Source organism: Sparus aurata, chromosome 19, assembly GCF_900880675.1.
Source record: "Sparus aurata chromosome 19, fSpaAur1.1, whole genome shotgun sequence".
In the NCBI taxonomy this organism is placed as follows: Eukaryota; Metazoa; Chordata; class Actinopteri; order Spariformes; family Sparidae; genus Sparus; species Sparus aurata.
The window spans coordinates 10,814,345-10,829,813 of NC_044205.1; the positions used below are offsets into that span (position 1 = coordinate 10,814,345).

General features: G+C 39.2%; 1 protein-coding gene across 1 annotated transcript in view; it reads right to left on the reverse strand.

Annotated features, from left to right (window-relative positions):
• prkdc (protein kinase, DNA-activated, catalytic subunit) overlaps nucleotides 1–15,469 on the reverse strand; it is a 38,735-nt gene that overhangs the window by 22,557 nt on the left and 709 nt on the right. The window contains exons 2-37 of the mRNA XM_030398501.1: nucleotides 14,968–15,044; nucleotides 14,782–14,886; nucleotides 14,442–14,516; nucleotides 14,144–14,252; nucleotides 13,938–14,050; nucleotides 13,669–13,768; nucleotides 12,850–12,905; nucleotides 12,001–12,031; nucleotides 11,754–11,911; nucleotides 11,503–11,649; nucleotides 11,207–11,371; nucleotides 10,888–11,056; nucleotides 10,700–10,749; nucleotides 10,471–10,587; nucleotides 9,843–9,992; nucleotides 9,493–9,602; nucleotides 9,108–9,267; nucleotides 8,861–8,947; nucleotides 8,619–8,738; nucleotides 7,906–8,065; nucleotides 7,664–7,773; nucleotides 7,414–7,501; nucleotides 7,079–7,242; nucleotides 6,772–6,924; nucleotides 5,698–5,805; nucleotides 5,361–5,587; nucleotides 4,993–5,087; nucleotides 4,535–4,637; nucleotides 4,128–4,261; nucleotides 3,750–3,980; nucleotides 2,618–2,844; nucleotides 2,322–2,530; nucleotides 1,661–1,793; nucleotides 1,350–1,508; nucleotides 850–1,053; nucleotides 11–199 (exon numbers count right to left, since the gene is read on the reverse strand). Of these exons, the coding sequence (XP_030254361.1) occupies nucleotides 11–199; nucleotides 850–1,053; nucleotides 1,350–1,508; nucleotides 1,661–1,793; nucleotides 2,322–2,530; nucleotides 2,618–2,844; nucleotides 3,750–3,980; nucleotides 4,128–4,261; nucleotides 4,535–4,637; nucleotides 4,993–5,087; nucleotides 5,361–5,587; nucleotides 5,698–5,805; nucleotides 6,772–6,924; nucleotides 7,079–7,242; nucleotides 7,414–7,501; nucleotides 7,664–7,773; nucleotides 7,906–8,065; nucleotides 8,619–8,738; nucleotides 8,861–8,947; nucleotides 9,108–9,267; nucleotides 9,493–9,602; nucleotides 9,843–9,992; nucleotides 10,471–10,587; nucleotides 10,700–10,749; nucleotides 10,888–11,056; nucleotides 11,207–11,371; nucleotides 11,503–11,649; nucleotides 11,754–11,911; nucleotides 12,001–12,031; nucleotides 12,850–12,905; nucleotides 13,669–13,768; nucleotides 13,938–14,050; nucleotides 14,144–14,252; nucleotides 14,442–14,516; nucleotides 14,782–14,886; nucleotides 14,968–15,044 (4,793 nt within the window). The remainder of the gene's footprint in view (nucleotides 1–10; nucleotides 200–849; nucleotides 1,054–1,349; nucleotides 1,509–1,660; nucleotides 1,794–2,321; nucleotides 2,531–2,617; nucleotides 2,845–3,749; nucleotides 3,981–4,127; nucleotides 4,262–4,534; nucleotides 4,638–4,992; nucleotides 5,088–5,360; nucleotides 5,588–5,697; nucleotides 5,806–6,771; nucleotides 6,925–7,078; nucleotides 7,243–7,413; nucleotides 7,502–7,663; nucleotides 7,774–7,905; nucleotides 8,066–8,618; nucleotides 8,739–8,860; nucleotides 8,948–9,107; nucleotides 9,268–9,492; nucleotides 9,603–9,842; nucleotides 9,993–10,470; nucleotides 10,588–10,699; nucleotides 10,750–10,887; nucleotides 11,057–11,206; nucleotides 11,372–11,502; nucleotides 11,650–11,753; nucleotides 11,912–12,000; nucleotides 12,032–12,849; nucleotides 12,906–13,668; nucleotides 13,769–13,937; nucleotides 14,051–14,143; nucleotides 14,253–14,441; nucleotides 14,517–14,781; nucleotides 14,887–14,967; nucleotides 15,045–15,469) is intronic.

The window sequence follows — 15,469 nt, forward strand, 5'->3', positions numbered from 1 at the left end:
TTTATAATACCTGCAGGAGCTTGGAGAGCAGCAGCAGGGTGGCGGTTTTGCTCTCAGGAGTTGAGGATTGTCCTTCCCACCACGACTGCAGGCTTTTCCATCTTCTCAGCACCTCTTCAACCAACAGTTTTCCTTGAGTCTTCCTCACAGAGCGCTCTCTAAAGCTGTGGTCCAGCATGCCATTCAGCAACACACTCACCTGATGACAAAATTCAACATCAGAATAACGCGGTCCACAGACAGAAAAACAATAATGTTCCGTTACAGGTGCATGGCTGCCATTCACTTCATAGGCTCGAAAAGATCTAAATTTGTACAAGAAGTTAGATCTTTACCAACGATGAATCCTTCACAAATACCTGCACCCTGATAGCAACACTTCTGTACTCAGTCTACTGACTGCTGCATTCTTTGCCACAGACCTTTGCACAGTAATGCACCCTTAACTTAAACTGCAGGGTAACTAAGACAAAACACTTCAATTACTCATTACTTTGTATAGATCTCTTTTTTATAAAATGTTTCTATAATTTCTATACATCAACATTTCTAGCTGCAACTAACCTGTAATTGAAGTATGCCACCAAGTAAGCATTGTGATAAAATGGTCATTTGATTCATCTTATTTGGGGAGATTATCCGATTGGTCAATCTACTCAATACATGAGCAGAACAAAGATCACAAAAACATTGTCTATATAGTCTCATTAAGCAGGTGTCAGGCTGTAAACATGTTTCACCTTTTAAATGTTATATCTGTTGTGGGAATACTTTTGGAAATCTTTTGTACTATAACCTTTATTATTAACTGATTTAAAAGTGTGGGGAAAGAAAGAGAGAAAGAGCTACCATGCTGGGGTTTTGAGAGGAAGCTGTCATGAGGCGTGAGACTGTAGTGTCCAGACTTCTCAGCAACTCAGTGTTAATGGTCATCTGGAAGAGGCTGTAGAAATACTCGCCATGCGAGAAGCTCAGGAAGTTATGGCTATGGCTTCCAGATATCGGCACAGAGAGCATGATGGTGTTCAACAACAAGTCCACCAGCTGCTCACTCTGCAGAGAAACAGCAACAAACAACAGCAGGCAGGGAGCAGTGAAACACTTAAACTACATCATATTCAAGGAGTTTTTCCATTGACGTCTTGATTTAAATATATTTTTTAACAAACTATAAATTGGAAAGCTATTCATGTTCTGACAGTGTTTAAACTGTGAGTTTCATTGTGTCAATAGATCCATTGTCAGTTTTGTAACATTGTTATTTTCTGTCGGTTAACTGCAGCTCACCATGGATAGTTTCAATTTCATTTAATTGTATTCAATCTAATCCAAAGACCGGTAGCACTGACCTGTTGACTTAGACAGAAGGCAAGCTGAAGCAGGCCATCTGCTAGCCTCTTGGTGTTTATGTCCAAGGATGGAAGTGCCTTCCTGTCTTCACCGGGTGCTATACCTTTGTACACTGTCATTAGAAGACGGGACCCAAGGGATTTGGCATAGGCAACATCCTTAATACATAGAGAATGACAAAAAATATGTTTTCATATGCAACAAGCAGTCTAATAAAATAAAGAAGATACTGCATTACATCAGTGCACAAAAATGCATTACAGTCATTTTCAGTTCATTTTGAGTACAAATGATTGAAAACGCAAAATACCTGGCTGTGCAGAATGGAGCTGAGGAAGTCTGCTTTGTGGATCTGCTTACAGGAGGACAGAACCATTTCCATCTGGTCGTGGTGGCTCAGAGTGCTGGAATGGTAGAGGTCTACAGCACACAAGTCCTCGACACTGGAGAGATCATTTAAGAAATTAAAAAGAAAAAGAAGATGGCTGGTTTAGACAACTTAGTATTATCACAATAATCTTTTTTCAGAAATTGCAATCAGAAGTAATGCCACAGAAGAGAATGTGAGATTGTTTGTTACAATATGTTACAACTGACATGCTATTTATTTTTTGAGATTTCATAACTATGTTTGAGGCTGTCCAACTAGCTAGTTAGCTCAATCCGAGTTTGTATTTTCTTTTCTTCTGGCATAAAATATCATACATCACACAGACGGGAAAGTTTGTTTATCGAAACTGATGTGATGTCTAAATTTGCAATTTATAAAATGTGAATATTCAATTCCTCTATTTTTCATTTTGCAGCAGATAATATCATTACGAAATTGAAACACATTCTAATTGTCACTTTCTGACAATGTTTAATAGACTATTCTCAAACCGTTTTTTGTAATGATAGCAAGTGCATGTGGCCATTCTTTTTCTCTAACAGTGAACTCAAAGTAGAGCAATCAAAGACAATCAACATACCTTTTACGTGAGATTTTTGTCCGCAAACTGCCTTCAATACGAGTGTGGTATGGTGAGGTCAGCAGTGCCTTCAGTAAAGGAACACACACATCTGGTAGGTTCTTCATTACCTCCACATCTGCCATGTTGAAACCAACAGTGGATGGCTCACACACCACCAGCGCAGTCAGCTCAAAGACAGCCGAGACCAAAAGGTCTTGTTCCAGAAGCTGTGAATGAATTATGAGAAAGTGAGCAAAAAAAAAAAAAAAAGCTTTCAAAGGAAAAAATCATGCCTTTTCTCAATTCAGTGATACCTTCCAAAACTCCTGGTCTCCTTTCTCAAGAATCATAGTGGTGAACTCCAGCAGGCGGACAATTATGGTGCACTTGCTGAAGTTGTACTGATCCACCTCTCTCGGGCTGAAGTGAGAGGTCCTTTCACCCAGAGGGAAACAGCTCTCTGCTGCTGCCAGTTCATGAGTTGCCAACTCAGTCACAAAGAAACTAATAGCTTTCAGAAAGCTTGACTTCTCTTTGGAGCCTTTGGTGAACAATAAGGGAAGATTAAGAGTTTTATTCATTGGAATCACTGCAGGGTCAATGCAATGTTAAATAACATTCAATCCTAGAAAGTACAAATGGAATAGTTGACACTGATTTCAAACTGAAAATACATATTTTTTTTAGAAATGTGTTAATGTTTATGGACAATACAACAAAGCTGAAACAATTTTCCTTTTTACATGCTAATAAAATACAGGACAACAAACATAAGGTACACTGTATACATCTGTGTTGTCACACGTTGAGTATAATGATGATCAAGCGAGGCTCTGAGCAATATGACCAAATGTATGTCACTGCATGACCCCACTTACAACTACTGGCTCATTATCTCACTATCCCAGTGAAATTACATTTACTGTTTGTCAACTGTACGCAATGTTATTGACTTTGAATCTAGCTAGCATAACGTTAGCTTTCTGGCTCATCGCTGAGCGGACTAGCATATCTCCCGTTGCCAAGTCGTATCTATGGTCCGTCCTATTTACTGGAGGAGTGAACAACGCTTCTGTTGCATAAGAACCTTACGGGAGGGAAATGATTATTCCAGGTTTTAGTCAAACCCTCAGGCGTTACCAGGGAAACTTAGTTATGGCTTGTGAAAAACTTTATATTTTGATTGTAAAACGCATGGAAATATAAATTAATGGTCTTAATTTATTTTCTTTGGCAAGTGACCATGGTATAAGCGGGATAATGCCCTTCGAGGTGTCCATAAACAGGAATTAATGGACTTAGCGGAGGCAACCGTTCGACGCGCCTCCGCATCGTCCATTAATTCCTGTTTATGGACACCTCATCGGGCATTATTCCTTACATAAGAAATGGTATGGGTAGTTAAAACATAGTATAATTGTCAAGGGTTTCACAGACAAGTCTTACCAAGCATGTGATGAGGTTTGATTATGTGTAACTTGATGAAGGTGTTGTAGCAGTCCAGGGAAGCCAGCAGTAGGTCCATCCACTGCAGGGTGGCTCTGACGCTGAAAGGACTAGAGAGGTCCCTGAGAGTGGGCTGGGAGAGGAGACCCCCGCCCTCAAACCGAGAGATCAGGAAACTTATACCATGATCCTTCAGCATGCCATCCAACCACTGAGGTGGAGACTTCTTTCCTAAGTTCAGTCACAGACAAAGAGTTTAATTCACATCAAAATGAATGCAGTACTACTGGGATGATATGATTGGATTCTTTCTCTCAAATGCACGTGTTGTGTTCACTTTCATATCTGGATGATGGGGCCCTTGGCTGGATTGCTCACCTGGGAGGAGGGGTATAAACTCATAGAAGAGTTCCATGCATTTGTGGCGACACTCAGTCTGAGGGCGGCCACATTGTTCAAGGAGCCATAAAACCACATCAGAGAGGCACAGCTTTTCATCAGGGGGAAAGCCCCTGTATGAAGAGAAAGAGGAATTTAACATGCATTTCCAAATATTAATTATAATATCTCTTAATATCATAAATATTACTTTTGTCTTAGCTTTAGCTTTCTTGCACAAATATGGAGAGTGCACACACACTAAAACTGTGTGTATATCTATGAAATATGATGCTAATACACAAAACGTATCAGCTTATTTTCATTTCAAAGCAGCTATATCTTGTAAGCTTTTTAGGTTAAATTGACTTTGGGATGCGTTTCATCCATGTCCATAGAGTACCAACCTTGGGATACGTCGCTTAGCATTGTTCTGATTGAGACTGGGGGCCTTGGTTTTAATGATTCTTTTCAGGTGATCAATGGCACTTCCACACTGCTGCAATGTACCTGAGGATGGAGGAGCAGCAATAACAGCTTCATACCTTTTTGAAAATTAAATTAGCTTTCAATTATAATCCTCTTTTAATGCACAGTAGAAACAACCATAAAGTTTCTTGTGTTGCAAGAAACATTGTGTTGCATTTGAAACATAATAAAATAATACAAAATTTGTAACACACCGATATATCATCTTCCAAGAAATATCTGTTCCCAAGGCTTAAAATATAATTGCTAGTTATTGGCCATACATTTCACATCAACCTATTTGTATATCTTATAAGATGAACACATTAAAAATGATTTTTAAAACCTGTCCCGTCAAAGTGTCCTGTCCATAAATCTGAAGTGGAAGAACAATTACCCAAAGATCGCTCATCTGAGTGCGCAAGAGCCAGACTTTCGACAAATATGACGAGAACTTCGAAGACAAACTGCTCCACCAAGGAACTTTCCTCCCTACAGACAAATAAAACACAGTAAAACAACCCGACAATTTACTTTTAAAACAGCATTTCTCATGGTTAAAAAGAAGGCATCGGGAAAAAATTATTATACATATTTTCTTGGCATAAAAATGTTATTTAAATAGAATTATAACAAACATTATCACTATGGCTGTCATTAACCAAATCAGTCAAATCTTAAATATCAAAAGCAAGATACAGCTTGCTGCTGTAGGTACTACAGAAATTAAATAAAATTGTCCAAACACAGAGAAAAGAATCGTACCTGAAAAGTCTGTAGATGCTATTGAATGCTAAGGCTGCACCAAGTCTTTTGAAGCCATTGGGGTGGAGAGCCAAGCTGTAGATGCGCTTAAACAAGGATTTCATGTTAGTGGGGCTCTTCTCTTGCTGCTTGGGGGTGGTTTGTTTGATTGACCATTTGACAAACTCTTCAATGCAGCGGCCACAGAAGTCTCTGAGAGTGCTATCCATTGGGTCGACCACACCGTCCTGAACAGAAAAGCACACACAAAAGAAAATTAGACGACCAAAGTGAGGCAGAAAAGAATAATTAAAAGACATTTAGCCTATGAAGCTCTTCATAGAGTATACACACTTACCATAATGGCCTCTAGAACAGCTACTGTATCTTGGCTTTCAAACTTCTTGTTGTTGGTAAACCAATGAATCAGCTGCATAACCAGCGGTTCAAAGAGCTGTCTGGTCACCTAGTAAAACATTTTTTAATTCATTAACAACGCCTTAGACATCATCACATACCCAGTGTTCACACACCATAAATCAAATTGTGGGGTTTTGTAGGGGATTTCAAGGCCCAATTAAATGTCAGTACTGGTACAACACTGAGAATATTTATAATGACAACTTGCAGACTTTACAGAAGAAGGAGGCTACACACATGCAGACAATGGAATGTAGCCTATTAAGTAATGTAAAAGAAAAGAAAAAAAAAAGTAAAATAACTTTTTTCTTGCATAAAATATAAATATAAAAAATATAAATTCAAGCACTTTAAATTACCCGTCTTTCATCAATGTTCTATTTGTCATTTTTATGTTATTTATTTGTTGCTAATAATATGTTGGATTAATGGAAGTAAACTGATTATGATTAATTACCGAGTTTTGGAGAAGGGGAAGAATTAAGTACTTTTCAGCCATGTCGATGCTTGTTAATGGAATATACTTCGCAACATGCTTTTAATTTTATAATAATTATTTGTTGAACTAATTTATCTTTTTTGGTTTTGTTTTGACATGTCTGAAATCATTTTCAATTCATTCATGTTAATGTGTATTTTCAGGGATATTCACATTTTTGAAAAAATAAAACTTTCAAAATGTTACTGTTTATTACAATAATTTGGCAGTGACTAAGGATTCCCTATGGGTCACACACCTCCAGTTAAAATGTATGTTTCCTAAAACAAATATACTTTTGCTACAAATATTCTTCTTTCCCTGGTTTGTCAGACATTATTTTGTGAAAGGGTGGAGATGAACATTCCCTTGACAAAACAGTTGATTACAACCATCTAAATTTAAATGAGAGTAGTGTTCATTAACATACATTTCTCTCCTTGACCGGTTTAAAATCCTTCCAAATTCCATCATATTTAAGGACCTTTCATGTCCATGAACATGGGGATAACTATCTTGGTGGAGTGCACACACCTGATCCACATCACAGGCCAGACGCAGGAGCACAGGAAACAGCCTCTTGTGCAGCTTGTACATAGGTGGCAAACTGTTCTCCCCTTCAACCATCTGAGCACTCTTCCCAACCATGTAGATCACCAAGCTGTGGAGCAGCTCACAAGCAGCTACCTGCATCAAACACAAGGGAAACATGATTTCAACTGTAGTTTTTTTTTTATTGTCATCATATCTATGCCGTGTTAATCACAACCAAAAGATTGCCTCAAATACATTTTGTGAACAGCCACTGGAGGGGGAAACCCTTCCATATAAGATGACATACTTTGGTGTGTCTGTCACTTGTGGACAGAGCCAGCTCACTAATTCGAGGCAGGAATGGGTCGAGGTAGATGACTGGCTTCATATCAGCGAACGGCACTGCAAAGCTGAGCCTTTTCTCAGAATCCCAGGCAACAAATTTCTTCATCATTTCCTCTGATGACACCACTAAATGTATAAAAATAGAGGCCTTTGATCAGCAAAAACAGCTATTATTTCTATTTAATTCACACAAATGTGTCAAGTGTTTAAAAATCATCAATCTGGAACATTGCTAAAATACTGGAAATGTCAGTGCAAAATGGATGAACATGGTGAGTTGGTTATGTAAATCCTCACCAGTTACAAGGTTCCTGTTCAGCCTTCCTCCCAGGTGACCGAGCAACTTCACCACCCTGAGCCTCACAATGTCAAGTGGAGCATCTTCCTGCATTCACATAGAAGAAATCAGTACATTCAAAGACAGGGCTTCAGTGTTCAGTGTTATCATCCTGCATCATTAGTGGTTGGAAAAGGTGAAAGCCACTGAAGAGACAGATTATAAAATAACACAAAAGGCAAATTGCTCCTTTGAAAGATGTTTTCCCACCATGGTGAGCTGGTTAGATTTTTTCAGGAGCCTTGTCATCACTCGGCTGTATCCTTTGTCACGTCTTGAAGACATAGATGACATCACTTCCCAGTTGCTGTCGTCTTTGTCTAAAGGCAAGATCATCTGAATCAGACTTTATGTTAATTTGGCTGATATCATCATTTATTAAACTGAAAACCATTTAAAATGTGAACAAACTGTCCATCAACTGACTTGACTACTCAATATTATGGGCTTACTGTCGGTGGAGGTGGTTTTGAGGTATCCATCCAGAAGAGGAAGGACAATAGTGTAGCAGTGCTGCATAGTCTCCAAGGGGATGTGGGAGGACCAGTCCTCAAGAGCGTCTAGGGCAATGTTGGCCAGAGGAACATGGCTCAAACCCAACTTCAGAGCCGCCTAGAAGCACCACACACACACACACACACACACACACACACACACACACACACACAATATCACACAATGTAACCCCACAACCCTGACAGATTAGGTTAAGTACTCGCTGCTTCTTTGGCTTCACCCATCATGTTCCCAATGTGTCCTCTCGATTGATATTTAACTATTATCGTGATAAAAGTGAATAAAAGATGTTACAATATGGTTTCCATACAGGTGAATTGTAAGTGGAGAACTAACATAGTGGTCTGTTTGCTACCCTAACCCTGTAACTTGTATTCTATCAAGCAATTGTTAGACAAAATCAGTCATTCAAGTTTTATCTTATAAAAATGATAGTGAATAAAACAACTAAAGCGACTCTACAATTTTCCACATGCTTCCTGGCAACTGCAGAAGTAACAGCTGGGGTACAACTGCCACAGTTGAAAATGACTGCATTAAACTATCCATTGTACATCCACATTTTTTGTTTTGTTTGTTTGTTTTAAGCTGTATTTATTCATCTTCATCTACTTCACAAATCCACAATGAAATAAATGAGAGGACCCACCTCAAGAGCAGGACAGTAGGCCTTGATGTCCAAAGCTATGATGTTGTGATGCAGCGAGAGGACAAATGTCAAGCAGGATGCCAACAGCTCATCTTTATACTGCTTCATTCTCACGCACACCTAGTGGGAAACATGTCACCAACAACTCCGACACATTAAATTCAACAGTAATTTCTCGTTTCAGTTAATTACACCAACACGCAAGTTTATAACACTCAGTAAAAATTGTTAGGAGCAGCTACCTCTTTTCCAAACTTAGAGAACACTGCAAAGCTAGCACTTTTCACTGTGTCGCTCTGGGGGTTTGAAGAGCTTCTCAGGCCAACTCCCTGGTAAAAAACAGATTGTTAATATTTGTAAGATATATTCAATGTCAGAAGTATAATTCACAACTTACTTTTTTTCTTTCAGTTTCCTAAACTCAAAGCCATTATCCTATACCTCGTATGATTGAGCTTTACAAAATGCTTTGCACTAGTGGAACCGTACCTGGTAGTAATTGATTCTCTTCGCAATCTTCATGGCGACAGACAGCAGCTTGTAGAAGCCACTGACGAGTGGGTTTCGTATGGAGTGAAGGATAAGTTCATGGCTTAAAGGATACACCCAGGACTGAAAGTACTCCACATGCTTTTTCAGCAACAACTCACTGCAAAAAAAACAGTGTGATGGACAATGAACCACAAATGTGCTAGAAAACCAAATATGTACACTTGTTACGGCCCTACAATGCCTAACAGATTAATCTCCCCGGTTGATATGTGGATGTAAGAGAGTGAAGGACCAAAAGGTCAAAAAGTGTCATATATAAAGTAACCAGCCCCGTTCTGTTCATATTCAGACGCCTTGGAGCATCTTGTGTAGTATCAGTTACCTGCAGAAGTCAACCAGGTTGATAAAGGCAGTGAAATCTTTGATCTTATTGGGCAAAAGATGAGCTGCTGGGTCAGAGGAGGGAAGGACGTGAGCTGCATCATCCGGATTCTTACAGAGGGGGAGGCAAGTGCCGTGGATTAGTGTTAAAAAGACAGACATCTGAAGACCAAGTGAATAATTGTCAAAGTTATACTTCCAACAGAAAGGAAAAAACATGTTGACATTTTTCTCGCCATTAAAAAAACAAAAACAGGTATGTGGTGTTGTTTTTGCCCTGCGCACCTGTCAGCTATCTTTTATAAATGTCAAAGAACTATATTGCAGTAGAACCTAAGAGCGAGTCCTCACCTCTTCTCCTGTCGTCACTTTTTGCACAGACAAGTCCAATTTCTCCACAATTCGGAGAATCGATTTCACCAACTCATCATAAAGGAGACGGCTCAGAGATACCAGAGCAGTGTTCTGACTTTCAAAAGCTCCATCCAGAAATCCTGAATCCTGCAGGACGACAAAAATGGACAAAAAAAACAAACTTATATGCTCATTAAATGTCGATGAAAACAATCTCCCTTGCAGCTACTTCCTGTAATGAAGGAAGGCATGAGAGGAGACAATATGGCTAGTAAATATATCTGTCAGTATATTATGTACCTAAATATTTACAATCCAAAACTGTGCAGGCACTACTCTCAATATTTCTCATTCATTTTAATCATGGACAGTGTCAACGAGCCATGGCCACAAGCATCCAAAGTAGTTGTATGGTAATAAAGTAGGGTGGCACATATATACATAACAAAATAACCAAAATATAGACTTATTGACAGAAAATGAATAAATAGTCTTCAAAATGGATATTAAGTGGCTAAATGTAATGTAATGTGTTTATAACAGGTTACACCAACCAAACCTGCTGAAATTAGTTGAGCTTTTTTTCATATCTCAAAAGACAAAACTTAAAAGAAGATAGCTGTACCTTAAGCTGATCACAGTCTAGAAGGCTTTTATACAAAGCAAGATAGTTCTGACTCGACGGAACTTTCCACTTTCCAACACGAACTTGGGAAGACTCAGATGGACCGCCGTCTTTGTCCTGAGCAAATGAAAGAAAATTGTGATTCCAAACAAAACATTCAGCTGAGTAAATATATACACATGTGTCTGGATTCAATAATGACATCAACATCTGGAAACATGCATCTGACCTCAGCAAGCATGATGGGTTTTGAACAGACACGAATCAAGCCCTGGTGCACTGAAAAATAATGGTTAAGGTTTTAGCAGATATCATCACAGAAGAGTCATACAAGAGCAAGCAGATAATATTCACTTCCATTTCCTTTAATAAATACTATGACAGCCTTAAGGTGCGATGTGTTCATGATCGACTTACCCACTGAGCTTATGAAAGTCCATAGGACAGGTCCTTTAGAAGCCATGGCCACCAGCACCTTAAGAATGGACCTGCAACACGCAGTCTGCATTCTCTCGCTGTACTGAGGGAAGTTGTCAATCTGCACTACGAGCAGACGCTCAAGGAGAGGTGTATACACTTCTGGGATCTGAGAGCAAGGACACAGAGGGAGACAAGTCTTTCTTGCCACTGCATGACATCATGGTGCATACATGGATGTACAGGTAAGGCTGAAAATCTATGGGTATTCAGGTTATTCAGCTGTGGTCAAACTTTAATGATAGACTGAGTTTGTTACCTTGTCCAGGTGAATCAGGACACTAGCAATAGAGTCCAGGAAGCTTGGCAGCTGGTAGAGACTGTCGTCCTCCCCATCAGACTCAGTAAGATACATCTGCTTACAGCGCTGAATCAGCTCTGTGTACATCAAGTCCACATCTTGTGGGCAGACTTTCTTGCATGGCTACAGAAAAAAAGTTTTTTATTAAGAAGTCTGGACTGTACATGAACAACAAAAGATTACATTTAAGATTATTTAGTGGATTACACAGGAAACCAAACTGTAATTAAAGCAAACAAAGGCAATTAACATACGGTTGCAAAGAATCCATATCCTCGTATGGCAATGGACAGTTCTTTATGTGTAGAGTCCATGGTCTTTATGATGCCACAGAACTTCTGCATGAAGAACTTCAGCTTGCTTTTGTGCTCCTCAATATTCTCTGCCACCAGCATCGCAACCTTCAGATGATCATACAAATATTAGTTTTTGGATTTTGGGAAATATATTTACCTCTGATTTCACTATTCATCACGTTTGTCTGGAAAACCCTTTAAGTGTTTACCTGTTTGAGGAAGGATTCAAGTGCGTAGTAACTGGTCTTCTTCATCTCAGCATTGATGTGTCCACAGAGTTTAGACATGACCTCAAACAACGCTCTGTAGTGGTCCATAAGGCAGCTGCTGAACTGGGATGCATGTCTGGCAAATAGTCTAAGCCCAGCTGTTTAAGGAACAGAGTCAAAGAGAAATTAGATTTTTAGGGAGGCTTCTCTTATCTTACAATTCTGCGATGGAAATGGCAGGCCTTACCAAATGTGACAGCATAGCGATTCATTTCCATCTACAGCACAAAAAAAAAAAAAAAGGGAAAACATACTGTCAGAGGAGGCTCGTTGCATGGTTACACATGAATTTTAAATGCAGACCTGGACTGGACATCTTTTTTCACATTCAAAGCTTCTACTGAGATTGATTTCAAATGAAGCTTTAAATGTCTGTCGTAAGTGATATGAAAGTGATGATGTCTTATGGACTGCCACGACAAAGATTTTCTTTTCATCCTTTTTTGTAAGGACTTCAGTAATACACTATAACAGTGTTAGGGCTGAAATAGATTTTTTGTTGATGTGGGTATATAAATGTCATTTATGGCACTGTTTGATTGCTGCTAGACCAGCCCATTACTACAAGTGCAAGCCTCATTTTGTGCGCAGCCAGCAGGGGAGTGCGCAGTTTTTTTGACTGCAGTGAAAATGTCATTTCTGAAAGTCTGAACACCAACAAAAATGGACAGAACTTGAATATTTTGGTCGAAGAAAACCTGTTGTGAACTTTGGAAATGATTGCACCAATTTCAATAAACTTGGACTTTTGGACCTTACAACAATTCCGATGTCAACGTTAAAGAAGCTTTGATTGGTACAGCCCTAGTAAAATACAATCTAAAAACAGTTCAGCATGCATTGACACAGTACGCACAAATGTAAGGGTCAATATGATATACTAAATGGTAATGTTAAGACAGTGACACATTTCTGTTGGCACCATAAATGAATTGAGGTTCAACACACAGCACTGCACATTACATGTACACTTCCCTTGCCAACTGGGTGCGTCAACGGTTAATGACAGTTGGATAGCTGAGACAGAGACATTTACCTGGGGACTGATCGCCTTCAGGGCGTACTGGAAAATGTCCTTAGACGTTGCTGGATCTGCAAGTCAGAGACACACTAATCATGGCATTCCATGCTTTTTATTGGAAATGTGAGATGAATGGATGAATCGAGAAACAAACACACACACACACACACACACACACGCACACACACACAGAGCCAGAACGGTGACTTTAAAATTTGGCATCCCCCCCAAAAATTGGCATTGAAAACAAAACTAGTACTGAAAAAGGAAACATTGTCATTGAAACATTTGTATTGAAAACAGTTGTATTGGCACTGAAAAAAGAAACTAATTAAAATAATTAAAATCTGAAAATCTTATCATTTTATTTTATTGGGATCTTTTTTGTATTTTTCAATGACAATCTTCAGATTTTTTCTTCATGTCACTTTTTTTTCAGTGACAGATTTTTTTTACAATGTCAGTTTTTTTTCAGTGTCACTGATTTTCAGTTTCAACTTTCTGTCACTGTTTTGTCGTCGAGAGGGAGGGGCCTGAGAGGAGGGGCAAGTAGAGCGTTAATTATTTTAATTAGTTTCTTTTTTCAGTGCCAATACTTGTTTCGATGCCAATACAACTGTTTTCAATACAAATGTTTCAATGACAATGTTTCTTTTTTCAGTACTGGTTTTGTTTTCAATGCCATTTTTTTTTTTGGGATGCCAAATTTTAAAGTCACCGTTCTGGCTCCATACACACACGCGCGCGCGCGCACACACACACACACACACACACACACACACACACACACACACACACACACACACACACACACACACACACACACACACACACCTTCTTCCATGGTTTTAGTGAAGTTGACCATCAGAGCAGTGATTCCTCTCAAACATCCAGCTACGACAAAAAGTTTGGGTTCCTTCGTTGAAGATGTCATCTGAAACAAAAAACACAAAACCACAACTGAATGAAAACACATTTCACCAGCTGTTTTCAACTGGCTGCATTTGTTCATCACGGTTCAACACTTGGCACAGCCCGAACAAAAGATCATGATATTCTCTTTGTTTTTTTTCATGTCATCGCCATTTCGTCTGTCAACACACCTGTTCTTTCAGCTCTCCTAGATAGGCTTTGTAGAGTTTGTCAGAGTTGTTGACCATCTCGCTGGGGTGAACCTCTGCAAGAACTCCCAGCAACTCATAGATTTTGCCAAGGACTGTAAAAACAGTAACACAAGTATGAAAAATGTGCCTGTATTAAGACAATCTCGAAATGGTGCTTAGATTTCAGTCATCAAGGGCCGACTCGCCTGAATCTGGTAGTTTGCTCTTCTGACAAAGCTCGCTGTAATATTTGTTGAACATTTCACCGATTCGAAGCTCAGCAGCCACGCTGGATGCCTTTGTTTTTTGGAGAACCTGTGGCGAGTATTTGACAAGAACAAGTTAATATTTAAGTCCATGTTCACAAACATATTAGACAGACTTTCACAAGATATGAACAGGGAATTAGGGCTTTTCTTTTGATCTGAATGCACGCTGTCGTCCTCACCTTGCATGCTTGGGCTTGTGTTAAAGAAAATACACTGAATGGAAAAAGAAACCAACCTTTATGAGGAGGTCCAGCACTGGAGTCCTACATTTGGCCACTTTGTCCTTCGTATACACAACCATGCATGTGTCCTGCATAAAAAAGAAGAAAGAGAGTTAACAAATTAATTAATTTGCAGAAACGTGTATGCAAGCAAATGTGTGTTTCCTTAGTTTGTTGTACTGTTCCAACTGTCGTGTGTGTGAAGTTTGTAATTGCTGACATGAAAAGAAATAGAGGCTCCTGAATGTCAGCCTCAGTTTTAATCTGACATCGAATTAGTTTACTTTGAATAAATCCATTTCCATTGTTTTCACTAGCTGCAGAATGACACTTTTGCTTGAAAGGGGGACTTACTCTTATGTCAATGGCGTACGTCTTCTCCCAGCCTTTGACTCTAGGTGAGACTCGGTCCAAAAACTTCTCCAAAAAACACAAGATATCAACTCGGGTGTCACGGAGCTGGAAGAGAGATGTTTCTGTCAACAGGAGATCTTTAAATTCACTCAATTATTGTTCAACGTTTCGATTCCTGATATCTACCTCATCTGATGCCAGGGACTTCCTGAGGAAGCTGAGCAGTCCATAGTCTTTCGAGAACAATAGAGATGTCTGCAAAGCTTCAAGATGAAAATGCAAAGGTGGGATCAGAAGTATGTACATCAGAACACCAACAACTGAATATGAATTATAAACACATCAGTGCAATGTGCAAGCCTCTATTGACTTACTGATCCTTTGCTACTCACTCCACAGATTATGCATTATTACTTGCGTACTATCCTGTAACTGCAAAGAAAACCACCTCTGATCAGAGTTTTGTGGAACTAAAATGCTTCTCGACTGTAAATATTGTAAAGAAACACAGTACAAGGCTCAGCTAGTGCTTGTAATGTGATAGTACGACCGCATGTTGCATACAGCATGAACTTCAGACTGAATCCCCCTGAGGAATAAGGTGCCATGGAGGGAACCTGTGGTCTGAACAACATCCTAAAACCTTTATCAATGAAACACTTCATCCTTGCATTTTGATAGTTTTACT